We start from the raw sequence: 26,644 nt of genomic DNA, 5'->3' as shown, positions 1-26,644 counted from the left end.
ATCAAAAAGCTAAATTTAATGCATAATTGGTAACATTTTTGAATTACAAGTCTAACTCAAACTTAATCAATGAAAACTAATGTCACTAATCAAACCCTATATAATAATAATATATGCATTGCAGTAAAAAAAAAATCATTTTTCATTTATTTATTTTTAATTTCCCTCTTCTATCGATCGATCGAGCAAAAACCTTGAATAAAACCTCTTTCGCCGCCGGAGAAAAGTAGCCATGCTCCTCCGATCGTTAACTCGTTCCTCCTCCAATGCCTCCACCTCTCTCTTCTTCCGTCTTTTCCCTCGCTCCTACTTCTCTCGCTCTTCTCCAGCGACAGGCCGCAACATTCGCCGGCTATCAGCTGCTGGAACTGGAAGCGAGCTCTTTCTACGCCGTGGTTTAAGGCTGCTCCCCGCCGCCGCGAGTGGCTGTCTCAGTGGGCAGTTCTCTCTCGCCGTCTCTACACAAACCGCAACTTCTTATCCCGGTAGAATTATCGAATTGTGATTTTATCTGTTTTTGTTTATATAGAAAAAATTAGATCTTTTGTGGACATGTTGTGTTTTTAGTTGATGTTACTGTCTGTTTCCTTAGCTTTTTGTTTGAATTTTCGAATTGTGATTTTATCTGTTTTTGTTTATATATAAAAAATTTGATCTTTTGTGACCATGTTGTGTTTTTTAGTTGATGTTACTGTCTGTTTCCTTAGCTTTTTGTTTGAATTATCGAATGTGATTTTTTCTGTTTTTGTTTATATAGAAAAAAATTAGATCTTTTGTGGACATGTTGTGTTTTTAGTTGATGTTACTGTCTGTTTCCTTAGCTTTTTGTTTGAATTATCGAATTGTGATTTTTTATCTGTTTTTGTTTATATAGAAAAAAATTAGATCTTTTGTGACATGTTGTGTTTTTAGTTGATGTTACTGTCTGTTTCTCCTTAGCTTTTTGTTTGAATTATCGAATTGTGATTTTTTTTTTCTGTTTTTGTTTATACAGAAAAAATTAGATCTTTTGTGACATGTTGTGTTTTTAGTTGATGTTACTGTCTGTTTACTTAGCTTATACGGTCTCCAATTTAGGATAGATCTGAAGTTTTGATGGAATGTAGGTCAGGATGAAGCTGAGAAGCTTGGATTTGAGAAATCGCGGGAAGAGTTCATCTCAGAGTGCAAATCCAAGGCTGTTCTCTTCAGACACAAGAAGACCGGTTGCGAAGTCATGTCTGTTTCAAACGATGATGAGAACAAGGTCTTTGGCGTCGTTTTCAGGACTCCTCCGTAAGTAGTACACATGAATCTGTCTTGCTATACTAGTTAATCTTTAGTATATGTGAGTGTGACTTGAAAGTTCTGTTCTGTTCTTCTTTCTTGATGCAGGAAGGATTCCACTGGCATTCCTCACATACTGGAACATAGCGTATTATGCGGTTCAAGAAAGTACCCTCTTAAAGAGCCATTTGTGGAGTTATTGAAAGGGAGCTTGTATACTTTCCTAAATGCATTCACATATCCTGATAGGACTTGCTACCCTGTTGCTTCCACAAATACAAAGGTATTATAATACATAAATTCTCTTTTTTTTCTGATCACATTTCAATGATTTCATCTCTATCTATGCTAGGATTTCTACAATCTTGTCGATGTATACTTGGACGCTGTGTTTTTCCCCAAGTGCGTGGACGATGTTCACACTTTTCAGCAGGAGGGTTGGCACTATGAGCTTAATCATCCTTCTGAAGACATTTCTTACAAAGGTTCTCTATCTCTTACAGTTTTAAGCTTTGGCTTTTGTTAACTTGCTCTCTTTGTTAATGTTTCCACATATCAGGGGTTGTTTTTAATGAGATGAAAGGTGTCTATTCACAGCCTGATAATATACTAGGGCGGATTACTCAACAGGCAAGTTTTGATTGTTACAAACAATTTCTTCTACCAATCTATTTCTAAGATGAATTTCTGTAAAGGGTTCGAGTGGATGTGTAGTGTACCTGATTAAATGTGTGTCAATTGTGTATATAGATATTCGATAAGTTGTTGGTTTCTTACACTGGTCATCACTTATCACTTTGATACTTCTCACAGAACATCGCTTCACTGTCTGCTAATGTGCTTTCATTATTCTTTGGTTCAGTGGTTCTTATGGAATTGTATACTTAGTTTATCTTCTGTTCTCTTATAATAGGCCTTATGCCCAGAAAATACATACGGTGTTGACAGTGGAGGTGATCCAAAGGACATCCCGAAGCTTACATTCGATAAATTTAAGGTTTGTCAAGTCCTTCATGTGCTTAACTTACTCACGGAGTAGTATGATATGTACTATATTATTCTTCTAATGTTCAAAATTCCAGGAGTTCCACCGTCAGTATTATCACCCGAGCAATGCCAGAATATGGTTCTACGGAGATGATGATCCAGTTCAACGCCTCAAAGTCCTGAGTGGTAAACAGCCGTATCTTATATTGTATTTTCAGTACGAGATTATCCTTTTCTTGATTTATGTTACAGTAAATGATCTCTGTGTTCCTAATTTGTGCAGAATATTTGGACATGTTTGATGCAAGCCCAGCTCGAGATAGCTCAAAGGTTGAACCACAGAAGCTATTCTCTGGGCCTCGCAGAATCGTCGAAAAATATCCTGCTGGTGGAGATGGTGACCTTAAGAAGAAGCATATGGTGTGCCTCAACTGGCTACTCTCTGAAAAGCCACTGGACTTACAAACTCAGCTCGCGCTTGGATTCTTAGATCACCTAATGCTTGGGACTCCTGCTTCGCCATTGAGAAAAATCTTGTTGGAGAGCGGATTAGGAGAAGCTCTTGTCAACAGTGGGGTGGAAGACGAACTTCTCCAGCCCCAGTTCAGTGTTGGTTTGAAAGGTGTTTCCGATGATAAGGTACAAAAGGTTGAAGAGCTGATCATGAGTACTCTGAGAAAATTGGCAGATGAGGGGTTTGACACTGATGCTGTTGAGGCATCCATGAACACCATTGAGTTTTCTATGAGAGAAAACAATACAGGGTCGTCCCCTCGTGGTTTATCACTTATGCTCCAATCAATTGTGAGTTTATCTGCCTTTTACTTATGTTTCTCTGTATCGTTTCTTATTTTAGTGCTGTGTTGTTTAGGGGAAATGGATATACGACATGGATCCTTTTGAGCCATTAAAGTATGAGGAACCATTGAAGACCTTGAAAGCTAGAATAGCTGAGGAAGGATCCAAGGCTGTCTTTTCCCCGCTGATAGAGAAGTTCATTTTGAACAACCCTCACTGTGTTACCATCGAGATGCAGCCTGATCTAGAAAAGGCTTCTCAAGAGGAAGTGGAGGAGAAAAATATTCTGCAAAAAGTTAAAGCAAGTATGACAGACGAGGAGCTTGCAGAACTAGCGCGTGCCACAGAGGAGTTGAGATTGAAGCAAGAGACTCCTGACTCTCCCGAAGCACTGAAATGCGTTCCAAGTTTAAATTTGAGGGACATTCCAAAGAAACCTACATATGTTCCCACTGAGGTGATTATTATACTACTACCTCTCTGATTTTGTTGGATTCTTAACATCTTTCTCAGCTTGATTCTGATATAATGCTGTATAGGTTGGAGATATTAATGGCGTGAAGGTCTTGCGGCATGATCTTTTTACAAATGATATACTATACACTGAAGTAGTCTTTGATATGGGCTCACTGAGGCATGCGCTTCTTCCGCTAGTACCCCTCTTCTGGTAACTTGTTGACCTCTACCTCTTATGATCAAACCTTTTCATTCTGCTTTTGTGATTTTCACTTCACTTTTCCAGAATTGCTAATAGTGAAAATGTTAAAAGAAGTACTGCTCTTATGATCAAACCTTTTTTATGCTGCTTCTGTCTGACAGTCAATCTTTACTGGAGATGGGCACGCAAGATATGAGTTTTGTACAGCTTAATCAGTTGATTGGAAGGAAAACTGGAGGGATAACAGTTTATCCCTTTACATCCTCTGTCTGGGGCAGTGATGTTCCATGTAGCAAAATTATTGTCCGTGGAAAATCCATGGTTGGACGGGCTGAAGACCTTTTTAACCTGGTACTTGTTTTTAACATCTTTAACGTATCACATGTTAGCTTGAGATTTTCCTTTCTTGAGACTTGAGATAGGCAATGTAGAGTCTTGTAGCTGATACAGCTACAGTTTTTTTGGGTCCTCAAGAAATATAGTGCAAGTTGTGTAACTTTTGCCTCATGTCGTCTAACTCGTTATTTTTGTGTCTCTGATCATGCTCGTTATCCATTCATCGTACCAGAAATCAAAAGATGTCTCTTTTATTTGTGTCTATATCTTTAGAATATCTCTTATGTCTCTTGATTTTTCCCTCTTAAAGCAGTGCTCGTCCCATTTATATAGCAGTGTCTGCTGTTAGTTTGTTTGTTCAACGTAGAGTATAGACAACCACTCACTACTTGAAAATTGTTATTACTAGTTTTAGGCTGAATATAATCATAATCACTTGGCTAATCCCAGCTTTCGAGCTTCTAAAGGAGGAAACACTGCAGACAATAGAATGTAACCTTAGTTTGATAGAAGAGCTATGCGATTCTTGAAATTCTAGATTGGTACTTAAGCTTCGTTTGCTTTTGTCTTGCTGCAGATGAACTGTGTGCTGCAAGAAGTTCGATTTACAGATAAACAGCGGTTTAAACAATTCATCTCCCAGAGTAGAGCAGGGATGGAGGTAACGTAGATCTTTCTTCCTTTAGCATTCTAAACAGAACTCCGTGGTAGTAATATAACACTAACTCGTGTTCTTTATAGAACCGATTGAGAGGAAGTGGTCAAGGAATCGCTGCTGCGAGGATGGACGCAATGTTGAACGCTGCTGGATGGATGTCTGAACAGATGAATGGTCTCAGGTTGGAACTTTGATAACTCTTTTCGTAATATGTTAGTTTTAATCTGCTTCTGAAACTAGTAAAAGCCTAATAGACTTTTTACTTTTCTCTTTTCTTTAGTTACATTGAGTTTCTACATACTCTGGAACAGAAGGTGGATCAAGACTGGGAAGGGATCTCATCCTCACTTGAAGAAATCAGAACGTCTCTCCTTTCTAAGAATGGTTGCATAGTCAATATGACTGCTGATGGGAAGTCCCTCACAAGCACGGAGAAATTTGTTGGGAAGTTCCTTGATTCACTCCCTGAAAAGCCTTCTAGTGGACAAGTTACTTGGGATGCACGGCTTCCTCTGAGAAATGAAGCTATTGTAATACCAACTCAGGTAAACAAAATGAAAACCCTTCTGCATATTCATGTGTCCTTTGGTGTGTGTTCTCTTATATGCGCCTTCTCGAACAGGTGAACTATGTGGGGAAAGCAGGTAATATATACAGCAGTGGATATAAGCTTGATGGGAGTTCATATGTTATATCAAAGCATATTGGTAACACATGGTTATGGGACCGTGTTCGTGTAAGTGGTGGTGCATATGGAGGTTTCTGTGATTTTGATTCACATTCAGGTCAACTCCTTTCCTTTTCGTTGTGTTAAGAGGTTTCTCCTTCAGCCCTGACCTTTGGATTTTGTCTTGTTCAGGAGTGTTTTCGTTCTTGTCTTACCGTGACCCCAACTTACTGAAGACACTAGACATATATGATGGAACTGGAGACTTCTTACGTTGCCTTGACGTCGATGAAGACACCCTTACTAAAGCAGTTATTGGGACAATTGGGGACGTTGATTCGTACCAGCTCCCTGATGCCAAAGGTTATAGCAGGTATGGTGTTTAACTCGGCAGGTTCTGTCTTTTTTCAAAAATTTAAGTGATGGGTTATGAATATAATTTTCCTTCTCTGTCACCAGTTTGTTGAGGCATTTGCTTAATGTAACTGACGAAGAGAGGCAAATAAGGCGTGAAGAGATATTATCAACAAGGTTTATATAATTCTCTCGTTTTTGCACTTTCTTGAACAGAATACAAAACTAACTTCTTGCTTCTTTTTTTTTTTAATCTCACAGTTTGAAGGACTTTAAGGAATTTGCAGAGGCGGTAGACTCTGTTAGAGATAAAGGTGTTGCAGTGGCCGTGGCATCACAAGAAGACATTGATGCAGCAAACAAAGAACGCTCAGATTTTTTCGAAGTGAAGAAAGCTCTATGAGTCTGAGAGACCCTCTTAAAAAGAGTAGGAAGAAGTTTTCTTAGATTCATGGAACGAGGCATCATATCTCTAAGCTCACCTTCTTAGGTTCTACTTCACTATGCTCACAAAGCTATATGCGAACATCATGATCTATCATAGTGGAATGAAAGCACTTTTACCTTTCACTTTATGACATTTACCATTTTACTAAACCACAGGGTTGGCTACTGTTGCATTCGAGGATGTTTTTTTGTACCTTTTAGATTTTGAGCCAAGCCTTGTTTAGTTCACATGTGGTCCAAAATGTTGAGCAAACTGTGTCATTGCTTGTTAAGAAAAAAGGCTCTCAAAAAAAAAAGAGATGAATCTGTAACTCACCATGTGTCCTGCTCTTCTTAGTTTCATGTTCCTCATGCATTTCATGCTTCCTACTTCGAGTGTTTCTTAAAGAGTTTTTCTGAACTAAAATATTAATGTAAGTATACAGATTGAAGAGAGAATGACATTAAAAAATGTTGTGTAACAAATGACATAAATTTCTTATATACTAAACTTTTCTGGTACTTTTTGAAAAACCTGTGACATTTGTTTTTAGTTTAATCTTTTTCTAATTCAGTGATTAGATTTAAAATATCAGTATTTCATTTTATTAAAAATCCAAGTAAGCAACTTTTGAGTTTGAAGTGCTCTTAAACAGTTTAAGTGAAATTAAAACTTGAGGCATCAAGTATCTCCAGGATTTGTTACAAAAAAAAAAAAAGAATCTCTAGGATACATTTTGGGGGTAGATTAGTGTAAATATACTTTTTTATTAACAACAGTTTTTTTTTTGTCACCTATGAATTGCATTAACATGAACTGAAGTACTTAAGTACCATTTGTTACAGACCAAGGACCCATAACATACTTCTACCTTCTTTTCTACTTATCCGAAGCTAGTATATACCCCAAATAACACACCAAAAGACTAAGCACCATCAGGACATACATACCAAGAGCCTTTTCCATAGAACAAAAAAAGAAGAGGGCTAAAGTTTCTCACAATCAAAGCATCTCTCTTATACCACCACCACCACTGTGTTTGAAAAACATCAAATATCATAGTAATCATATATAGACTTTCGATTCCGATCTGTAACATTGAAATAACAGCATCCTGGATACAAATATTCTCTGGTATTAATTTTTATTTGAAAAAGAACATTCCATTCTGCCAAACAAAATATTGTTATTAGAAAAATAATTATTTGAAAATTGTTAGTCATAAATTATAGCCCTGATTTTTTTCTTTTACTGAATTACTATTAATTTTAAAGTATTGGAAATTGTTAGTCATAGACAATAATGTATTTATAGTCAACTTTGAGTTTATTTTCTTATAAAATCCTGATAAAATTTTGAAACATAGTGAATAAATATATAATCGACATTTATGTATACCCTAAATAAATGCTCTATTTTTCACCCTAAGTAAATAGGCTCGTCAGCACAAACAATATTTGTAACGGTCAATAATTATTGCACATTTATTATTTTTTCACTAACCAAATTTATCCAAAATGGTCCCTATTTGCCTTAAGGGGTAAAAAACAAAGCATGACATTTATGTGTAAAATTCTTATAACCCATTTTGGACATATATGTGTAGATTCCGTGTAAGAGCTGTATCATTAGATGTTTTTTTTGTTGTTCTCATTTAATAACACTACTGTTTGGATAATTACATTTATTAGTTGTGTCTCCAAGTGTTACTTGAAAGCCACTGAATGCTTTAGGGTCCCCTCACGGCTTAAGTTAATTAGGATTCTAATTTGAATTTAGGATCTAGTCTAGGTATATAGCGCTATCCAAATGTGTGCGGATCATAACTAATGACTTGTAGGTAACTGATTAGAGCTTATTATCGAAAATGTGTATCAGTAAAACTTGAGAGGAACGACAATACCACTGAAATAAAAATCAGCACCATATTAGATCCTGAAGGAGAGTATTATAATCTTAGATTTTACATGTTTACATTTCTTTTTGTAAAATCTAAGCACTTCCTTTATTTTTCAAAGTTCATTTTTTTGTGTGTGTGTACGCATGTTAATAAAAATTGGTTGTAAGTATATTATTTTATATAATTTACTATTTTTCAATAATTTTAATAAATAGAAATTTAAAAATTAAATTATAATTGATTTTAAAATTTCTTATTTTTAACTAATAAAATATATGAAAATAATTTAATTTGTTTTGTAAAATGCATAACTACCGAGAGAGTAGTAAATAGTTATGCATTTTTAAAATTTTATGTCACATATATATCATGTAGTAATTGTCTTTTGTGTAAGAAACTGATATCCTATAAAATAGCTAAGCTAAAAGTATAATTCTAGTAATAATTTAAGAAAAAAAAAAAACTTTACACATTTTCCACAAGGAATTTTTTTGTGTCACACTGCTCACAGGAAAGCGACGACGTTTGGTCGTTGCTTAAAAAGGAAGCTAAAAAACGGCAAAAAGGACGCGCCGTTTTAGAATCCCGACGGCGTCTGGGTAGGAAAGCGAAGGTCCGTAACGGTGCCGTTACCTGCTTCCCCGTGAACGGAACAGTGAGAGAAAGAGCGTGACCCCACTCAAAACGGGCAAGCAAAACACAACCGCCAGCCAAAGGAAACGAAATTAAATCTCAGCCGTTGAAAGAATCAACGGCTCATGACCATTTCTTTCATCTTCTTCCCCCACATAAACCCTTTCCCCTGTTTTTTTTCAATTTAACCAGAAAAACCTCATAAGAACTTTTACAAGTGTCCATAGAGAGAGAGAAGAATGAACGAGATGAGCGAGAGAGATTCTAAAGAGACTAGCTTTGAAGGATCTAGCATCAAGAGGATGAGACTCGATGATGGTGATGACTCAGCTGAAGAGACAACGGTTTCTTCTTCTTCTTCTTCTTCTCTGTCTTACTCCGCCGCTTTAGATTCTGAAGATGAAGATCATCGGAGCTCAAGCGCCAGAGATACTTCTCTGCCATTTTTAGATCTCGAGGTCAGATACAGAAACTCGTGTTTTGTTTTTTTTTATTTATTGCAGAACTCGTGTTTTTTTTTTAATTCGTCTGTCCTAATTATTATTGATTTTCTTCCATTTTTTGAAACGAAATAAATTATTTTTTTTCTAATAAAGATCTTCTTGTTACGTTTTGCTTTCACCAAATTTAATTTTGTTTCCGTTGAAAGGGTGAGCAGCAAATCTCCGAAACCGAAGTATCGTCATTAATCACCATCAGTTTCAGGTAACGTTTCCTAAAGCTTCTCACTTTCTTCATCGTTTCCACTATAAATTCATCCTCTCTCACCCTTCTTAGCTTCTGAGCAGAGCACAAGGAAGTCCATCGAGCGAAATGGACTCGGCCACCACGACCAAGACGGAGAGGCAAGAGAAGAAGGCAAAAGCACCACCGACGCAGGCTGAGCTTGACGACTTCTTCTCCGCGGCGGAGAGAGGCCAACAGAAACGATTCTCGGACAAGTTAGTTTTTTTTTTTTTGATATTTATCAAGAACCCACTGGCGCATTTTAGCAATGATCCTTAAAAAAACGTCACACAGGTACAACTACGATATCGTTAATGATACGCCGCTTGAAGGTCGCTACGAGTGGGTTAGTCTCAAGCCTTGAGAAGAAGAAGACAATGCTAAAGTTACACGACGTCGTTAGGTACTCTTGTGAGTTTTGTCACAGAGAGAGAGAGAATCGTAGCTTAGGATCGGTTTATTTCGTTATTGTACAGTCTAGTCCTCTCTAGCTTATTTTAGTTTCCTTCTTCTTATGTTCATTCGTCGTACCACGAGAAACAAAAAAAGGACGCAGCTTTCTTTTTCAACTGATGGATTTTTTTTCGAAATTTATCATTTTTAATGTCTAGTTTAACTATCAAAATTATCTGTTGAAGTTTTTTCAAAACTTGAATTTGAATGTCTGCATCAAAAAACTTGAATTTGAATGTCGAGTTTATTCTCCATCCATATTTACTTGAAGAGCACACCAAATTAAAGGTAGTATTCTTTTAGTTTTTGAAAGAGGTAGTGAAAATATTTATTGTGTCAGAAAAGCTGGACCTTTTTGTCAGTTATGTAGAGTTGGTGGTGACTATGCACATTATTAGCATTTCATGTTTTTTGTAGCTTATTATTTGAATTCAGAAAGTTATTTATTGTTTTGTTTCTCATTTTCGATGGATTGTTTTCAGAATTTTGTTTCCTTCCGGTTTGTGCTGTGTGATTCTTTGTATTGTTAACGTTTTGTTTGCCCTAGTGAAGGTAATAATGATTTTAAGAGGAAAAGTTTTTTGTTTGGACAAATAATTTTGAAAGTGTATATATACAGTTGGTTTGTACTTGTTTTCGTATAGTTAGAGTTAATATTCCTGGTAAAAAGTATTTTTGTAAAATGAATGAAATTGAATACTTGTAGTGGGATCCACTGCGATGGTAAAAGAGTGAGGGAGTGATGGTAAAAGAGGATCTCATCATTACCTGATTCCGTTGGGATTATATTCCTTTTCTCTCTTCTTGCAGCAGACAACGGCGCGTGGCTGCAAGTGCTTTCTGTTATTTTAGTTTTTCATTTTTATTCCATTTTCGAGCAACCGCCTCTTATTTTCACTTTAAAAGCACGATTTTTCCCCGGGATGAAAATACAACTCATAGAAATTTAATTAATACGGTGAAGGAAAAAGAATGAATTGTTGAACCGTTCAATTTAAACGTCACCATACAGATAACCTCTTCCAACAAGCCACATGAAGTTTTTTTTAAGCCACATGAAGTTTGCTGCGCTGAGGATACTTCCGTCAATGTACCCGCAAAATATTGAAATGTATGTTGTTACCATGCCAGTTATTTATTTTTTTCTAATTTTAGTTAAAAAAATTGCGGAAACTAATACTACTTTTGTTCAACAGAAAGGACCAATAAATTTATAACGAAGATAGAAAAATAATGTAACATGAATACTTTTGGATAAAGAAAACGAGTTATGTTTTCAGACCAAAAATGAAATAATTCATACTCGATTTTCTTATCAAGATTATATTTTCACATAAAAGGTTCAGTTAATAAAAATTCAACTTTAATATATATATTTTTTTGGTCTGCGACTTGTAATGAAATATAAAGTATAAACCCCTTTTCAAAAAAAAAATGTAAAGAAATATGACCAAATAATGGGTAAGGATGAACGAGTCTTTGTATCGACTCACATCAATTCATAATTTAATTTGTTCTTCTCTATCGTCTTGCATTAAAAAGATAACCAGCAGCAATAAATTGGGTGAAAAAATTTACTGACAAGTAACTGGAGAAGTGTGTGACCTTAAATTTAAAATTTACTTGTGGGGGAGGTTACAAGAATGCATGCACATAACTTGGATCTTGTAAAACTTTTAAAATATATGGTGAAACTTTTTTTCTTTACATCAGATCCGATGTTGAACCTTTCTCCTCACGCAAATTACCTCATATATTTTTCACTTCTAACAATATGTAAAATATTAGATTTTTCACTTCTAACAATACGGCCCAAAATATTTTCGCTGTCTAAAGCAAAAGATAAATTTAGGCCCGTTGAACAAAAAAAAAATTACGCCCATTAACAGAAAACTTTTTGAAAAGAAAAATATTAGATTTAGCTGGTGAGTTATCCTCTGAACAATGAAGTTCATCCTCCACTCTCTAAGTTAATATTTGTGAGGAACTTAACATACTGATAATCAGTGGCTGAACGAGCATGGTAGGAGGTGGGTCATATGACCCATGTGGAATTATGAAGAATTTTTTTTATTTCTAGACTTTTTAAACAATTGTGATGTAATATTAAAAGATGAGCTTAGTGACCCTGTAATATATTGATGTTATGAAATTGACCCTGATAAAACTATTTGCTGCCTCCGCCACTGATACTAATACTGATACGTTTTTTAAGTCGAACTAAACCATATGCCTAAAACATATGATTGTTGAACTTTAGGGGCAACCTGCCATTAGCTATCGGACAAATCTCCATGTCTCAGCCGTTTTCACCATGGCGGCAACACTTTATTTCCTAGCCTGTCTTATAGGATTAACATGGATCGAAATGTCTTCCATTCTCTAACCTGATATTTTTCTTCATATCACCCTATTTGCTTCAAGTTAAACCGGTTTTGAAAAGTACTTTGCTTTATATAGCTGGGTTAGAAGTGATTCTAGAGCTTCACAAGTCGAATACACAGCTGGATACGTTTCAAAAGCATATATACAGTAATTTTTGATAAAAGTAAAAATAATTATATACAGCAAGTGCTTGTTAAAATCATTTAACCTTTTTGTTTGAAACCTGTAGAATGATACACCGTGGAAAGTATATAAATTAAGAACTATTTTACTGTTTTAAGCTGGAAACCAGGTTAGAAATAGCAATGTTAAAAAACTAAAGGATATAGGATTGAGTTTTAAGACAGCACGTGTATGTCCAATTTCAAAGAAATAGAGACAGCTTTATGAACATACTCAATGATCGGCAGCAAATGAATATAAGTAGTTGAGAAAAAGGTCAAACATTGTCGGGTAAGGAGCTTTGACGAGCCTATCAACTGAGACTAAAGAGAAGCAAAGATTCAAAGCCAGTCAAATCCCCCAATCGCTGAAGCCAAGACCAAACAGTAACATATTCCAGAGAGCCTCAAAAGCCCAACGAACAAGCACCATAGGATTGGTTGCCCCTCAAAACATAGTCTCCAACAATATTTATGATACAACTTTTGGTCATTTATACACTAATTAAATTTACTAACACTAATATACCTCAATCCTAATATTGAAGAGAGTTATGGATCAATAATTATTTATGTTGATATAACATATTCTGATTTTTGGTTGCAAGCCTTGTTTTCTTTAGATTCAAAAGCTCTGTTTTATGGTCGGCCACTTTTAACAAATTTTGAGTTTGCAACTTTTTTTGGTAATTAATTAATTTAAAAATTCGAAAAAGAAATTTACTACTATTTTTCAGTTTTATTGTAGAGATGTATGTATTTTTGTCCGAGAATTCGACCAAAAAAAACCTCAACTTTGCACGAATTGCCAAAAGAAACATGAACTTATGGACTGACCAAAAAAACACCAAACTTTCATTGACTTTAGAATTAATTAACAATGTTTTCGCTGACTTGCCAATTTAGCACGCCGTCAACAAATTTAACAGAAATATTTGACGTCGTTTATTGTTGGCGTTAAGTGAAACGACGTCGTTTTCAAATGAGATGAAACGACGTCGTTTTACATGATTTGAAATTAAAAATATGTAGACCCCTGGATTCGAACCCAGATTGGTTGGTCAAATGGCAAAGTATTTTACCACTAGGCTACTGGCACTTTCAATGTACTTACTAACATGTTTACTTTTATTTGGTACATATTAAATATAAAATATTCTCTAAAAGAATAAAAAAGATCTTTAAAATTCCAAAAAATTGAAAAATAAGAAATTTTTTATAAAATTAATTTTAAAATTAAAATTGAAAATAAATTTTATTTTTCTTTTTAAAAAATAAAAACTCTTCCAAAATTTTCTAAAAACTTAAAAAGATCTTTAAAATTCCAAAAAATTGGAAAAATAAAGAAATATTTTTTAAAATTAATTTTGAAATTAAAATAGAAAATAAATTATTTTTTTTTCTTTTCAAAAAATAAAAAATCTTCCAAAATTTTCAATTTTTTTAAGGGCAAATCTCCAAAATAGCACATTTCTAAGTTTATATCACAAAAATAGCACTCGAAAACTAAAATGACCAAAATAGCATTTTATCTTTTGAAAAATTTAAATTTTTTTATTTTTCAAAATTTGAAATCTTATCCCAAAACCTCACTTCGCAACTCTAAACCCTAAAACCTAAACTCTAAACCCTAAATCCTAAACTCTAAACCCTAAACCCCACCCCTTGAGTGCTATTTTTGTGACTTTTGGCCTTGAGTGCTAGTTTGGGAACAAAAACTTGATTTAGTTCTATTTTGGTCTTTTTCTCTTTTTTTTTAATTCAAAATTAATTTTATGAAAATTTTGGAAGATTTTTTATTTTTTTGAAAGAAAAATAAAATTTTATTTTCAATTTTAATTTCAAAATTAATTTTATAAAAACTTTCTTTATTTTTTTCAATTTTTTGGAATTTAAAGATCGTTTTAATTTTTTAGAAAATTTTGGAAGAGTTTTTATTTTTTAAAAAGAAAAATAAAATTTATTTTCAATTTTAATTTTAAAATTAATTTTATAAAAAAATTCTTATTTTTCAATTTTTTGGAATTTTAAAGATCTTTTTTATGTTTTTAGAGAATATTTTATATTTAATATGTACCAAATAAAAGTAAACATGTTAGTAAGTACATTGAAAGTGCCAGTAGCCCAGTGGTAAAATACCTTGCCATTTGACCAACCAACCTGGGTTCGAATCCAGGGGTCTACTTATTTTTAAATTCAAATCATGTGAAACGACGTCGTTTTCAAATGAGATGAAACGACGTCGTTTCACTTAACGCCAACATTTAACGTCTAGTTAACACTGTGTTAACTGTGAGTTCACGGCGTGCTAAATTGGCAAGTCAATCTTAAGTTTATTAATAAACTAAAAAAGTCAACAAAAGTAAATGATTTTTTTGGCCAGACTCGAGTACAGGTTTTCTTTGGCAATTCGTGAAAAGTTCGTGTTTTTTTTGGCCGAATTCTCATTTTTGTCCCAATAAATGTTGAAGGATTTATTTTTCATTTACCCGATTTAGGACTTACATCATCAACTGTCATCAGTTCATGTCAACCCTAAAACTACGGCCGAATCAGAACCGTTAGATCTAACTTTGAGGACGTAACAGGGCCCCACGTTCCCACCACTTCTCGTCCAGACCTAAGTCTTAAACCCTCCCAATCTACACAACACACTCTCTTCCTTCTCTCTCTCTCTCTCTCTCCGCCTCCATTATCTTCGAAAGACCAAATCCAACCCTCTCTCTCTCTCTCCGCCATTAACCTTTCTCCTTCACATCCAGAGAGAGAGAAGATGCAGACGACAAACAACGGTCCCGATTCGTCATCAGCCGCAACAACCCCACCGTTGCAGCAATCCACTCCACCACCTCAGCAGCAGCAGCACCAACAACAGTGGCAACAACAGCAACAATGGATGGCGATGATGCAGCACCCTGCGGCTATGGCGATGATGCAGCAGCAACAGATGATGATGTACCCTCACCAGTACGCTCCCTACGGTCAAGGTCACTACCAGCATCCTCAGTTTCAATACGCTGCGTATCAGCAGCAGCAGCAGCAGAATCACCAGCAGCGTGGTGGATCTGGTGGAGATGATGTGAAGACTCTCTGGGTTGGTGATCTTCTTCATTGGATGGATGAGACTTATCTCCATACCTGTTTCTCTCACACCAACGAGGTTATTACCATTCTTTTTGAATCTTTCTTGTGGTTTGGTTCTTTATTGTGATGATGTTGTTCAGATCGGTTTGGTTTCATTGTTGAATCTTTTTATTATATGACATGGAAAGTGATAGATGTAACATCCATTACCAGATCTAAATAACATACAAGCCATAGGGTTGACTTTTAGTGTGATGTAGAACTACTGCTAGGCATTCAAGTTTTCAGTTCAGGTCGGTTATTCGATTTTTGGGCTAAGGCGTTTAGGACCTTTTTAGTAACATTTTTTCGAATTGGATCGGTTCTGGTAATGTCGGGTTTGGGTTAGTTTCTATTTTTATAAAACCCGAAGTGGAATAGTTCGAGTTTGGTTCAACATTAAAGCCGAAAAACCCGAAAATATTTGAATAATTCGGGTTTTTGGTTCCTGGTTCGGTTTTGAGTTTTTCGGGTTTAGAAAAATAGGAACCGTTTGGTTTTTGTAAATTTTGATCTGGTTTTGTTTTTTTGTAATATGCTTCTTAGAGATGTAACATCCATTACCAGATCTAATTAACATAAAACCCATATGGTTGACTTTTAGTGTGATGTAAAACTAGTGCTAGTGCTGGGCATTCAGGTTTTTGGTTTGGTTCCGGTTATTCAATTTTTGGGTTTGGGTGTCAAGGATCTGTTTAGTAACATTTTTCAGATCTGGTTATGGTAATGTTGGGTTTGGATTGGGTTCCATCGGTTTCTGTTTTTATAAAACCTGAAGTGGAAACCGATTATGAATAGTTTGGGTTTGGTTCGAGACTAAAGCCAAAAAACCCCGAAAACTGGAAAAACCAAAAAATATTTGAATAATTCGGGTTTTTCGATTCTCAGTTCTTGGTTCGGTTTCGCATTTTCGGGTTTAGAAAAATAGAAACCGTTTGGGTTTTTGGAAATTTCGATCTGATTTTCGTAATATGCCCAGGACTAAGTAGAACTAGGTTGACCTTTAAAAGAACAACTTTAAAGTTCTGTCTTTTTTTTAAGCTTTTCCGACATGGATTCATGTTCTGTCTGGTTTCTTGTTTCAGGTTTCATCTGTGAAAGTTATACGAAACAAGCAAACTTCTCAGTCAGAAGGATACGGTTTTGTCGAGTTCCTTTCACGTTCAGCAGCTGAAGAAGTTCTTCAGAGCTATAGCGGTGTAACCATGCCCAACGCAGAGCAGCCCTTCCGTCTAAACTGGGCGTCTTTCAGCACCGGTGAGAAGAGAGCATCAGAGAACGGCGGTCCTGACCTGTCTATATTCGTAGGAGATTTGGCTCCAGATGTCACTGATGCTACACTGCTCGAGACTTTCGCTGGTTATCAGTCTGTTAAAGGTGCAAAAGTTGTGATTGATTCCAACACTGGTCGGTCCAAAGGCTATGGGTTTGTGAGGTTTGGTGATGAGAACGAGAGGTCAAGGGCGTTGACTGAGATGAATGGTGCTTTCTGCTCGAGCAGGCAGATGCGTGTTGGTATTGCAACTCCTAAAAGAGCTGCTGCTTATGGTCAACAAAATGGTTCACAAGGTAAGTGATGGTAACGTTTAGTTGTCGTGATGATTTTAGTTTAATATTTAAAGTTATATGTTAATGTTTTTATTGAATTTAGCTCTGACACTTGCTGGTGGACATGGAGGAAATGGTTCCATGTCTGATGGGGACTCAAATAACTCAACAGTGAGTTCTCGTTGCTATCTCTTATAAATAAAAATAAACTAAAAAAATAAGAGTTTATTTTTATACATTTTTAAAATATAAAACATATTTTTATTTTTATTTCTATCCTAACAACATTATGACTTACGGGTTATTGTCTTTTATTACATTTGCAGATATTTGTTGGTGGACTTGATGCTGATGTTACTGAAGAAGACCTCATGCAACCTTTCTCCCAGTTCGGGGAGGTTGTTTCGGTGAAGATCCCAGTAGGAAAAGGATGCGGTTTTGTCCAATTTGGTAACAGGTATGAACATGTTTTGTGCTTGTCTGCTTACTCATCCAGTAGTGTGGGACTTGTTCTATTTAACAGAGACGTGACATTGGTTTTTCGACAGGCAGAGTGCTGAGGAAGCCATCGGAAGCTTGAACGGGACAGTCATTGGGAAAAACACTGTCCGGCTATCTTGGGGAAGAAGCCCAAACAGACAGGTACAAAGAAAGCTTAAGTTGGATTCGTGTGTTTAATCTTGAATAAAACCTTATATGTATTTCTATTAGTATAGTTCAGGTCAAACTTAGTTTTAATATAGATCCTTAAAAGCCAAAGTCAGTGGTTGACAATGGATAGTAGGTGAACCGTGGGCCATAGAGACCTAGTGGAACCTTCCCGTGTTGACTATTTTTGATTCGCGAATCTAATGCTTGTCTCCTTGGCCCCCCACTTGTTATCTCCCTGAACAGTTTCCAATATCTGAAGCAACAGTGATTAGATTTGTTGTTTATTATTCCATTTACTAATATTGTTCAACTTCAAAATCTTGAAATGACAGTGGAGAGGAGACTCGGGCCACCAATGGAACGGAGGATACTCAAGAGGACAAGGTTACAACAACAACGGATATGCTAACCAGGAGTCAAACATGTATGCTACTGAAGCTGCTGCTGTCCCTGGAGCTTCTTAAAGAGTCTTGGTCATGTCTTCACTATCATAAAAGAAAAACCGTGAGTCCTTGACTTACGGGAATTGGTTTCTAAAAAAAACAAGCCATCGGAAATGTCAAAGCGATCCGATGATTAGTTGTTGGTTCAGAGGTTAGCTCTCTCAACAACAAAACTTAAAACCTCTAGTGTCTAAAGAGGGTTTTGTATCCTGGATTTGAATTTTTGCTTTATCTTGCTGTCTCTGTCTATCAAAACTTTGGGGTTGTCTTAAACTTGAATTTTATTTCTAAGTTTCTTTAAGTTCAACGATAAGTTACTTTCTAACTCGTTTAGATCAGTTACTTGTTTGCAGTGCTTGATAAGTTACAACGTAAGCAACGATATTTGATTTTCTGTAAGTTTGATAAATATTTTTTCCCGAAAAGCTTTCCTAAAAATTGTATTCAAAGTTGAGAATATCCCAGACCACAAAACGAATGGGATTGTACAACAAAGAAGATTTGAATTGTTTGGAACAACAGTTAAAGAACACAAGACCAATCTTTCAAGAAACACCACAGAGTTTTGGATTTAACGTTTAAAAGGAATAACGGAATAAACTGCAGAGCACTGCTCTCCTCTGTTACAGGAGGATCAAACAATGGTATAATCAAAAGGGTCTGTTGTAAAGGCCAAGCAATGATTTTTCTCTGTTTTCGACTCGTTTCCTAGCAGCTTCCCTCGCCCTCAACGCAGCTTTCTCTTCTGCAGATACTGCTTTCTTCGGTTTATCATCTATTCTCTTTCTCTTGTTGTTGTTGCCAATCTCAACAGACGAGGCAGCTCCTTTCACATTTCTTTTCGGGTTTAGAGTAGCCGAGACAACCCGCCCAGGCGGTTTCGCCACACTCGGTCCAGCTTCTGAAGAAAGCACAGGCTTTTTAACGAGAGGCACTTTCGTGTCTTTATCTGATGAAGTTTTGACCGCGGCGTAAGCCTCGTCTTGTGTCACCCATCGTCCTGTTTCATTACCAGTGTGAGTCTACACAAAGAAAATGTTCGAAAGCAAGTGAAGAAAGACTGATTAGTGATAACATACCTATTGAGTCACTGTAATAGAATCCAGACTTTGAGTCATAGTGGAGACCATTGATCTGGTTGTAATAATATCCCGAAGCAGCGTCAAGAACCCAATCTGCCATGACAATATGATTAGTAAATCAGATAAAAACATATTAATGAGCTTAGAAAAGTTGCAAACAAAATGGTGAAAGAACCTGAAGAGCGACTCAAAAGAAGCAACCATTTCCCTCACTGATGATGATTCTCTATAGAGTAGTTAATACGCATTAAAAACTTAAACAAGTCAAAAAGGACAATGTAAGAATCAGATTTATCTCCTGGTTCGTTGAACTAAACTCACAAAAATTCAATTTCATTGATCACACACACACACACAACCAGAGATCCAAAAGCTAAAGCAACAAAGGAGCAATGATAATAATACTTACCACGTGTACCATCCTCAGGAGCACCGTTAGCTTTAGCAACTTCATGAGCAGTTGCAATGTCTTTCTGATAGCTACGAGTTGCTTTCTGAAACAAAATACAAAATTCAATAACTATTAACGGACAAAGAAAACAAAAGATGAGTAAAACTACTTACAGCTTCGATCTGTTGAAGGAGTTTCTCGTTCTTCTTGAGCTCTTTGTCCTTGGCAGCGCTCTTCTCACGCATGTCTGTGAGCTTCTTCTCGACGCATTCGCGGTGGTGCTTACCGAGCTCATGGTTTCTGATACTTGTCGCGTTGTTCTGGGTCCAGATCTTGCAGAACTCGCACCACTTCTTCCCTTGACTTACCCAATACTATTAATAAAAACACAAACTCAGATCAATTTCAATTTCAATCAAATAGATTCGTCGAAAGATGCGAGTTTTGATTTACCTCAGTCATGGTTGTCGATTGGGGAGATGAAGAACGAATCCAATTGAGAGATGAGATTAGAAGAAACCCTAATTCCCTAATCGAAGAAACCTAGAGAGAGAAGAAAGACAATTAAGTGATTGGGGGAGAGAGAAGAATCAATCAGTTTGGGTTTTTATTTATTTATCTCAATCACTCGAACCGGTCTCAGTACGAATTAAATAAATTTGGTTTAATCGAACCGGTCTCTTATCAGGTACCACTTTTATTTTATTTACTGCAATTTTTTCTATCGAATAATTAGTAAAAACCCCGTACTAAGTAAGCCTATTGCTAAAGATTTAAATGTTTCTACACTCAGATTTGGGTTCAAATCCCAGATTATGCAATTTCTTGCAGAAAATTCAGGTTTCAAATCTCACAGAGAACGATTTATTAAATAATTATACAGAATACGAAAGAAAGAGGGATCTTCAACATGGTACAAATAAATATAGTCAGACAGACGTGGAACTTCATAAGACAGCTTAGGTGATGCGGTTATGTATAAATCCTTATAAGGTAGATATGTAATATTGTCGATTGCTGAATCGTCTATATAACCTTTCTCGTATCGTAATTATAATATCATGATAAATCGGCTTTAAAAAAAAGAAAAAAAAGTAAACTATCAGGGCTGTTTCCAAGACAAAAACTTAATAAGTCCTTAATGGGCCTATAATTAAAAAATAAATACGTAAAAAGCTGGTCCAGTAAGGCCCAATACTAAAATCGAAATTTAGGGTTTAAAACAAACGAACAAAAACACTTCTCCGTCGTTGTTTGCAGTCAGTAACACCACACCATGGGGCGCTCTCGAGTTCAAGTCAACAAGGCTCACAAGACTCGCTTCTCCTCCAAATCGTCTCGAAATCTCCACAGAACCTCCCTTCAAGGTAGTAAAACCATCAACAAGAGTTTCATCTCTTTCCATCTTTCATAATAACCTGAAAAAAAAATCTGCAAATTGAATCAGATGGCGGCCGGATTGGTAAAGCGGAGGGGAACCATGTCAAAGGTGCTAGAGCTGCTCGTCTTCAGCGTGGCAAGATGGTGATGATGATTCTCCTTCACTTTTTTTATTAACTAACTACAACATTTGAATGATACTGAATCCCTCTCTCTCTCTCTGTTTACTGTATTATTTAGCTCAGAGAGCAGAAGAGAGCAGCGGTTTTGAAGGAGAAGAGAGCTTCTGGAGGATCAACCAGTGCTCCTCGTGTTATCGTGAGTCTTGTTGCTTATTGTTTTTTTTAATGAACGTTTGTGCTCAGAAAGTTACAGCCTTTTGATTGTTCTGTGATGATGATGATAGGTCTTGTTTCCTCTTTCTGCTTCTGTGGATTTGAATTCACTTGGTGAAGACGTTCTAAAGCTGTTATCTAATGATGATGGCTCTTCTTCTTCTTCAACAGTTGCATGTTCTGAGTATAAGCTAAGAGCAACTGTATGTGTATTCCCTTACTATATTGGTTCTTTTTGTGTATATATTAGTAGTTTAGCCGAATTCATGTGCTTGAGTATATCACAGGTGTTGAAGGCGCCTCACGGGGATCTTCTGACATGCATGGAAATGGCTAAGGCATGAGACTTTTCATTTCCTGTGTTTGTTTGTTCCTTTAGGTGCTAACTGAGTTATTATTTTTTTACTGGTGATAAATAGGTTGCTGATTTGATGGCTTTTGTTGTATCTGCAAACTCCCCATGGGAAGAGAATGTATCTAGCTTCATAGACTCATTCGGAAGTCAGTGCCTTTCTGTGCTTAGATCTATTGGTCTACCAAGCACCACTGTGTTGATTCGTGTAAGTTATTTGCTTCAGTTGATCTATACCAGGGTCTCTCTCTGGTCCCTCAAGCTTTGCTTTGAAGTTTATCTTCTCGATTGATTGCAGGATTTACCCAGTGAGTTGAAAAAGAAAAATGAGCTGAAAAAGATGTGTGCATCGCAACTGGCTTCTGAATTTCCCGAGGATTGTAAGTTTTATCCAGCAGATACCAGAGATGAGTTGCATAAGGTCAGATTTGTTGATTGTTATATTATTTTATTAAGTGATCTTCAGTAGATTTAGTGTCTCCAAAATTCCAAATAGCCTATAGCTAGGTGTAGATGATGCAAACACACACTTCTTGGTGTTTTTTTTTTGCAGTTCATGTGGTTATTCAAGGCACAAAAGCTTACTGTGCCTCATTGGAGAAGTCAACGGCCATATGTTGTGACTGAGAAGGTGCTTTTTTAATGCGCTTCTATTGATAACATCTAATTTGACTGAGAAAAAGGTTTCGTAAATTCGTAAAAGTAATTTATCTCCATATTCTTGAATTGTATATTTAGGTTGGGATGGTAGTGTCTAATGAAAGCTCAGGAAAATGCACTCTACTTCTCTCTGGTTACTTGCGTGCTCGCAAACTATCTGTAAATCAGCTGGTAATCAAACCGCTCTGCTCTCTTTTTCATCCATTGTGCTATACCAATGTCTGATCCCGTAAATTGTTTTTTTTTTTATATTAGGTCCATGTTTCTGGCATCGGTGATTTTCAGCTCTCAGAACTTGAAGTCCTGAAGGACCCATTTCCATTGAATGAAAGGAAAAAACAGAATTCCATGGAACTGGATGATTCACATGATGAAGAGGTACATGACATTTTCATTAACTAGCGACAAATTTTGTCCTTTACCTTGAAGGGCACATTGTGCTGAATGCTAGAACAGCATCCTTCAAATAAAGTGACAGACGAACAGCCTATATGGTTTTTGGAATTGTCTGTCAAGATAACGTATTGTATTGAATATATGATACCCCTCTGAAGTTCTTAAGTTATTATCTTAATAAGAATATAGTTGTTACTGTGCTTTTATGATGTTATACCATGGCCTTCGCTCTGTCAGGGTATTTACTCATTTTTACCTGTTTTGGAATTAACCAGGTATTGAGGTCTCTGCATCCTGATCCCATGAAACAAGAGCCTTTAGTAGCTGAAAACACTCCAGATCCTTTAGCAGGGGAACAGGTAAGTCTGATTAGCTCTTTAACAGATGAAGCGGCCATTTTGCTTGTGTTGTTATCTCTTCTGAAAATTCACCTATTGTGTGCTGTTCCAATTGTGTAGACATGGCCAACTGAGGCAGAGATGGCTGAGGCGGACAGAAATCAGAAACAGGGAAAGCTAAAGAAGAGGACTTTGCCACGAGGGATGTCTGAATATCAGGTTTGTAGATGATTTTAGCCCCATTTTTGTCTATTCCTGTCTCTGGTGGAATTGTCCTCCACAATATTTCACATTTCGCTGACCCTCTTATTTTTGATTGTTTATGATTTGATTCGCAGGCTGCTTGGATTGTCGATGAAATAGATGAAGAGGATTCTGATAATGGTGATTCCGATGATGATGGTATGGTATTGGATAAAGAAGAGGATCACTTCTCCAATCAAGACCAAGATTTTGAGGACGATAAAGAAACACTGCGGGATGTGGATAATGAAACTTATAACGATTCCGAGATGATGGTAAGCTTTTCCTCCATGTACTGCTTTTATATTAAGATTGAGTATCTTGCCAAAGTCATAAGCCAATCTGCTCATGGTTCAGGATGATGAAAACTTGACAAGGGAGCAGTATGAGGATCAAATGAAGAAAATAAAAGAGGCACATGCCGAGGATGAGGGTTGGTCAAAACGTTTTACTTTTGTAGAGTTATTTTCTCTGTGGGCCATATATGTCTGTGTGTGTGGTGCACATATTCATTTTGAGTCCTTGTAGAGTATCTGAATCTCTCAAGTCCTCATTGATTTCTACTTTTACTTGTTCTTCAGAATTTCCTGATGAAGTAGAGACTCCCATTGATCAGCCTGCAAGAAAACGTTTTGCAAAGTATAGGGGTCTCAAATCCTTCAGAACGTCCTCGTGGGATCCAAATGTAGTTACACTGATCTTGACGTGAAGCTCAATTTCTCCTTTCACTGTAAAGTGCTGATAAATTTTGTTATTTGTTGGCAAATGCAGGAGTCTCTACCTCAGGACTATGCCAGAATCTTTGCTTTTGATAATCTCGCAAGGACTCAAAAGCTTGTACTCAAGCAAGCCCTGAAGATGGAAGAAGAAAGCAGAGATGATTGTGTACCCACTGGATCATATGTACGGCTGCATATTAAGGAAGTGCCTCTTGTTGCTGCCTCTAAACTATCCTCCCTTGTGAGCTCGAAACCCGTTATAGCATTTGGGCTTTTACAGCATGAATCCAAGATGTCGGTTCTGCACTTTAGGTAATCACCATCTTACTGTTTATTGTTTTTGTTTGTTTGTTGATGAGATCTTGTTTCCTTTAGCTAACTGATCATCGTCTTTTCAACTATGCTCCGCAGCGTAAAGAAGTATGATGGTTATGAAGATCCTATCAAAACTAAAGAAGAACTTATGTTCCATGTTGGTTTCCGCCAATTCGTTGCAAGGTTTGCAATTTTGTTCCCATTTCATCTAAGTGCAATATCTTTTCTTGTTGCCAATATTTAATAATAATGGCGGGGTTCCTGTTAAACTTTCCAGACCAGTGTTTTCAACCGACAATTTCAGCTCAGACAAACACAAGATGGAGCGGTTTCTGCACCCGGGGCGTTTCTCATTGGCTTCAGTATACGGCCCGATATCTTTCCCATCACTTCCTTTGGTAGTTCTGAAGATTTCTGAAGGGTCAGATGCTCCTGCCGTTGCTGCTCTTGGTTCCTTGAAAAGCATTGAACCCAACAAAATAATCTTAAAGAAGATAATATTAACTGGGTAATTTTTTTAATTATTACCTTTCACTTTCCAGTAACAGCCGCATATTCTAGTTTACGTTCATACCAAAGCTCTGTCATGTGAACCGAGAATATATAGTTTAAAGTAATTCTAACCAGTTTTGAATTTGGCTTGGTTCAGGTATCCTCAGAGAGTATCAAAGATGAAAGCATCAGTGAGATATATGTTCCATAACCCGGAAGACGTGAGATGGTTTAAGGTAAGAAAGAGAAGGAAAAATATGGTGGATTCAATTATTTGTCTTAAATAAGATAGTAAAAGCTAAAAGCTTGGGGATGAAACAATGTTTTTTTAATGTGCAGCCAGTAGAAGTGTGGTCTAAATGTGGGCGTCGTGGTCGCGTGAAGGAGCCCGTGGGTACACATGGTAAGACACTGTTTCTTATTTTAAGAAGAGAGATATTTGAGTTTGGTTTGTAGAATCTTTTTGCTTATACATGTGGACTTTGCACAGGGGCAATGAAATGCATATTCAATGGAGTGGTGCAGCAACATGACGTCGTGTGCATGAACTTGTACAAGCGTGCTTATCCCAAATGGCCCGAGCGTATGTACCCACAGCTTCTCTAATTCTAAATTATAGAATGGAGCTGATAATGATGTTTAAGTTTCTTTACTTTGATAACTTATGGACCTGGTTTTGTCAATGTCCTCCAGTTTTGTCATGTATGTGATAATATAATATGCTTTTTTATTCTTGGCTTCCCTTATTTTTATCACCGGAACTAAGTAGGCTAGAAAAAAGTTGATGTCATCAGCTAAAACCACAATCCAAACATAAGACCGATCACTTAAAAAAAAGCAAACGATTATATGTGAGGCCAGATTCGAGTGACGTGTCACTTTGTGATTGTCGATCAGTTGTCTGAGATACGAAAAAGGTTAAACTCATGAACTTTGTTTAGTAATGGAACTCTGAGCCATTTGAAGCTCCTTTTGAAGCCAATTGCACAATGCAGGAATACAATCCGAATCATGTTACACCGAGAGAGATTTGTTGCATGATTCTCACTCATGTTAATTGCCATTCGTTGCAATAACATTATTATTATTATTTATTTACTTTTGATAAATCCTATCAGCTGATCCGGTCGGCACCGGAAGACACGCACTTTAGTGCTATAGAGTGGACTAGCCCGAAAGCGTACCACACTGTCTGATCCGAATTTGGAATATCTTCTGACTAATGACAGGGGTGGACCAATCATCTGTTATAGTCCACCATGTAAAGCACTTGGACCGAAGCCCAAGCCGAGACTGACCAAGTAGAGATTATTTAGTTTCCAGAGAAAATCGAACCCAAAACTAATATGAATATACACCAAACCCTAAGAGATTGCCACTAGGCTTACCACCATTTGGTTTCCTTGCAATAACATGCTTTTGAGTTTTGGTTTCCTTATGACAAGAATCGTTGGTGCCTGTTAAAGACTTGGAGTCCAATAAGATAAACAAAGAGCATTTTGCGAGACAATGGCCCTCGAGTTTGGGAAGATTCTTCTCAGGGTGAGGAGAAGGTTTTAGCCTTTTAATCATATAAGGGTACATTCTACCTAGTTGACTATATCTTATTATCTTGACTGTATATTGACTTTAAAGTTAAAACTCTTAATGTAAAAGGGTATATTCATTTCATTGCAAAAGCTTTTGTTGATACGAACATGTTTAACTTTACTTCATATTACGTTCAGGACAAGTCTACAGGTCCTGTGACTAAAGAGGAGCTTGGGA

At 36.5% G+C, this 26,644-nt stretch overlaps 5 protein-coding genes across 7 annotated transcripts; 4 read left to right on the top strand and 1 right to left on the bottom strand.

Moving 5' to 3' along the window:
* The first annotated feature begins 128 nt into the window (after positions 1 to 128).
* LOC106346135 (presequence protease 2, chloroplastic/mitochondrial-like) lies at positions 129 to 6,482 on the top strand. Its single transcript, XM_013785389.3, has 18 exons — positions 129 to 485; positions 1,107 to 1,275; positions 1,375 to 1,549; positions 1,619 to 1,751; positions 1,826 to 1,896; positions 2,180 to 2,263; positions 2,349 to 2,439; positions 2,537 to 3,057; positions 3,125 to 3,508; positions 3,591 to 3,718; positions 3,871 to 4,060; positions 4,623 to 4,706; positions 4,787 to 4,884; positions 4,984 to 5,248; positions 5,326 to 5,488; positions 5,563 to 5,743; positions 5,830 to 5,901; positions 5,986 to 6,482. The coding sequence occupies exons 1-18, from the start codon at positions 233 to 235 to the stop codon at positions 6,125 to 6,127; spliced, it is 3,204 nt and encodes a 1,067-aa protein (XP_013640843.2). The 5' UTR covers positions 129 to 232; the 3' UTR covers positions 6,128 to 6,482.
* Positions 6,483 to 8,681: 2,199 nt separating this feature from the next.
* On the top strand, positions 8,682 to 10,315 carry LOC111212349 (cyclin-dependent kinase inhibitor 7-like). 2 transcript variants are annotated; one of them, XM_022713873.2, is made up of 4 exons: positions 8,682 to 9,142; positions 9,343 to 9,389; positions 9,473 to 9,625; positions 9,705 to 10,315. In XM_022713873.2, the coding sequence occupies exons 1-4, from the start codon at positions 8,924 to 8,926 to the stop codon at positions 9,772 to 9,774; spliced, it is 489 nt and encodes a 162-aa protein (XP_022569594.1). In that variant the 5' UTR covers positions 8,682 to 8,923; the 3' UTR covers positions 9,775 to 10,315. The 2 variants fall into 2 exon arrangements, with proteins under 2 accessions (XP_022569594.1, XP_022569593.1); XM_022713872.2 differs by having other exon boundaries at positions 8,710 to 9,142; positions 9,334 to 9,389.
* Positions 10,316 to 15,046: 4,731 nt separating this feature from the next.
* Positions 15,047 to 18,481, top strand: LOC111212350 (polyadenylate-binding protein RBP47A). Its single transcript, XM_022713874.2, has 6 exons — positions 15,047 to 15,569; positions 16,618 to 17,101; positions 17,184 to 17,251; positions 17,407 to 17,537; positions 17,629 to 17,722; positions 18,064 to 18,481. The coding sequence occupies exons 1-6, from the start codon at positions 15,183 to 15,185 to the stop codon at positions 18,193 to 18,195; spliced, it is 1,296 nt and encodes a 431-aa protein (XP_022569595.1). The 5' UTR covers positions 15,047 to 15,182; the 3' UTR covers positions 18,196 to 18,481.
* Positions 18,482 to 18,660: 179 nt separating this feature from the next.
* Positions 18,661 to 20,247, bottom strand: LOC106346141 (zinc finger protein ZOP1-like). Of its 2 annotated transcripts, XR_002662939.2 has the most exons (6): positions 20,101 to 20,247; positions 19,821 to 20,021; positions 19,666 to 19,750; positions 19,432 to 19,482; positions 19,254 to 19,349; positions 18,879 to 19,174 (listed from the first exon to the last, which is right to left on the bottom strand). XR_002662939.2 is itself a non-coding variant. In XM_013785396.3 (5 exons), the coding sequence occupies exons 1-5, from the start codon at positions 20,107 to 20,109 to the stop codon at positions 18,825 to 18,827; spliced, it is 741 nt and encodes a 246-aa protein (XP_013640850.1). In that variant the 5' UTR covers positions 20,110 to 20,247; the 3' UTR covers positions 18,661 to 18,824. The 2 variants fall into 2 exon arrangements, 1 of the variants encoding a protein (XP_013640850.1); XM_013785396.3 differs by lacking the exon at positions 19,432 to 19,482 and having other exon boundaries at positions 18,661 to 19,174.
* A 598-nt stretch (positions 20,248 to 20,845) lies between these two features.
* Positions 20,846 to 25,605, top strand: LOC106346144 (pre-rRNA-processing protein TSR1 homolog). The gene is made up of 21 exons (XM_048734903.1): positions 20,846 to 21,014; positions 21,095 to 21,171; positions 21,268 to 21,345; positions 21,434 to 21,565; positions 21,650 to 21,700; positions 21,782 to 21,922; positions 22,013 to 22,135; positions 22,268 to 22,345; positions 22,453 to 22,545; positions 22,630 to 22,752; positions 23,046 to 23,129; positions 23,229 to 23,327; positions 23,447 to 23,626; positions 23,709 to 23,784; positions 23,933 to 24,036; positions 24,123 to 24,382; positions 24,482 to 24,568; positions 24,663 to 24,893; positions 25,035 to 25,113; positions 25,217 to 25,280; positions 25,368 to 25,605. Exons 1-21 carry the CDS (start codon positions 20,924 to 20,926, stop codon positions 25,481 to 25,483), a joined length of 2,367 nt encoding a protein of 788 aa, XP_048590860.1. The 5' UTR covers positions 20,846 to 20,923; the 3' UTR covers positions 25,484 to 25,605.
* Positions 25,606 to 26,644: the final 1,039 nt, after the last annotated feature.

Source organism: Brassica napus, chromosome A6 (genome assembly GCF_020379485.1).
Source record: "Brassica napus cultivar Da-Ae chromosome A6, Da-Ae, whole genome shotgun sequence".
Taxonomy (NCBI): domain Eukaryota; kingdom Viridiplantae; phylum Streptophyta; class Magnoliopsida; order Brassicales; family Brassicaceae; genus Brassica; species Brassica napus.
The sequence above is the reverse complement of the archived record's forward strand: the minus strand, read 5'-3'. Positions and strand labels throughout refer to the sequence as shown.

Coding starts and splice junctions, on each gene's coding strand:
- LOC106346135 (XM_013785389.3), top strand. CDS start 233: ATGCTCCTCCGATCGTTAACTCGTTCCTCCTCCAATGCCTCCACCTCT. Junction 3,058..3,124: donor CACTTATGCTCCAATCAATT/GTGAGTTTATCT, acceptor TGTGTTGTTTAG/GGGAAATGGATATACGACAT. Junction 5,902..5,985: donor GAAGAGATATTATCAACAAG/GTTTATATAATT, acceptor TTAATCTCACAG/TTTGAAGGACTTTAAGGAAT.
- LOC111212349 (XM_022713872.2), top strand. CDS start 8,924: ATGAACGAGATGAGCGAGAGAGATTCTAAAGAGACTAGCTTTGAAGGA. Junction 9,143..9,333: donor TGCCATTTTTAGATCTCGAG/GTCAGATACAGA, acceptor TTCCGTTGAAAG/GGTGAGCAGCAAATCTCCGA. Junction 9,390..9,472: donor TTAATCACCATCAGTTTCAG/GTAACGTTTCCT, acceptor GCTTCTGAGCAG/AGCACAAGGAAGTCCATCGA.
- LOC111212350 (XM_022713874.2), top strand. CDS start 15,183: ATGCAGACGACAAACAACGGTCCCGATTCGTCATCAGCCGCAACAACC. Junction 17,102..17,183: donor TCAACAAAATGGTTCACAAG/GTAAGTGATGGT, acceptor TATTGAATTTAG/CTCTGACACTTGCTGGTGGA. Junction 17,538..17,628: donor TTTGTCCAATTTGGTAACAG/GTATGAACATGT, acceptor GTTTTTCGACAG/GCAGAGTGCTGAGGAAGCCA.
- LOC106346141 (XM_013785396.3), bottom strand. Junction 19,751..19,820: donor TCCTTCAACAGATCGAAGCT/GTAAGTAGTTTT, acceptor ATTTTGTTTCAG/AAAGCAACTCGTAGCTATCA. Junction 19,350..19,665: donor TCCTGAGGATGGTACACGTG/GTAAGTATTATT, acceptor TTGTCATGGCAG/ATTGGGTTCTTGACGCTGCT.
- LOC106346144 (XM_048734903.1), top strand. CDS start 20,924: ATGGGGCGCTCTCGAGTTCAAGTCAACAAGGCTCACAAGACTCGCTTC. Junction 21,015..21,094: donor CCACAGAACCTCCCTTCAAG/GTAGTAAAACCA, acceptor AAATTGAATCAG/ATGGCGGCCGGATTGGTAAA. Junction 23,627..23,708: donor ATAACGATTCCGAGATGATG/GTAAGCTTTTCC, acceptor CTCATGGTTCAG/GATGATGAAAACTTGACAAG.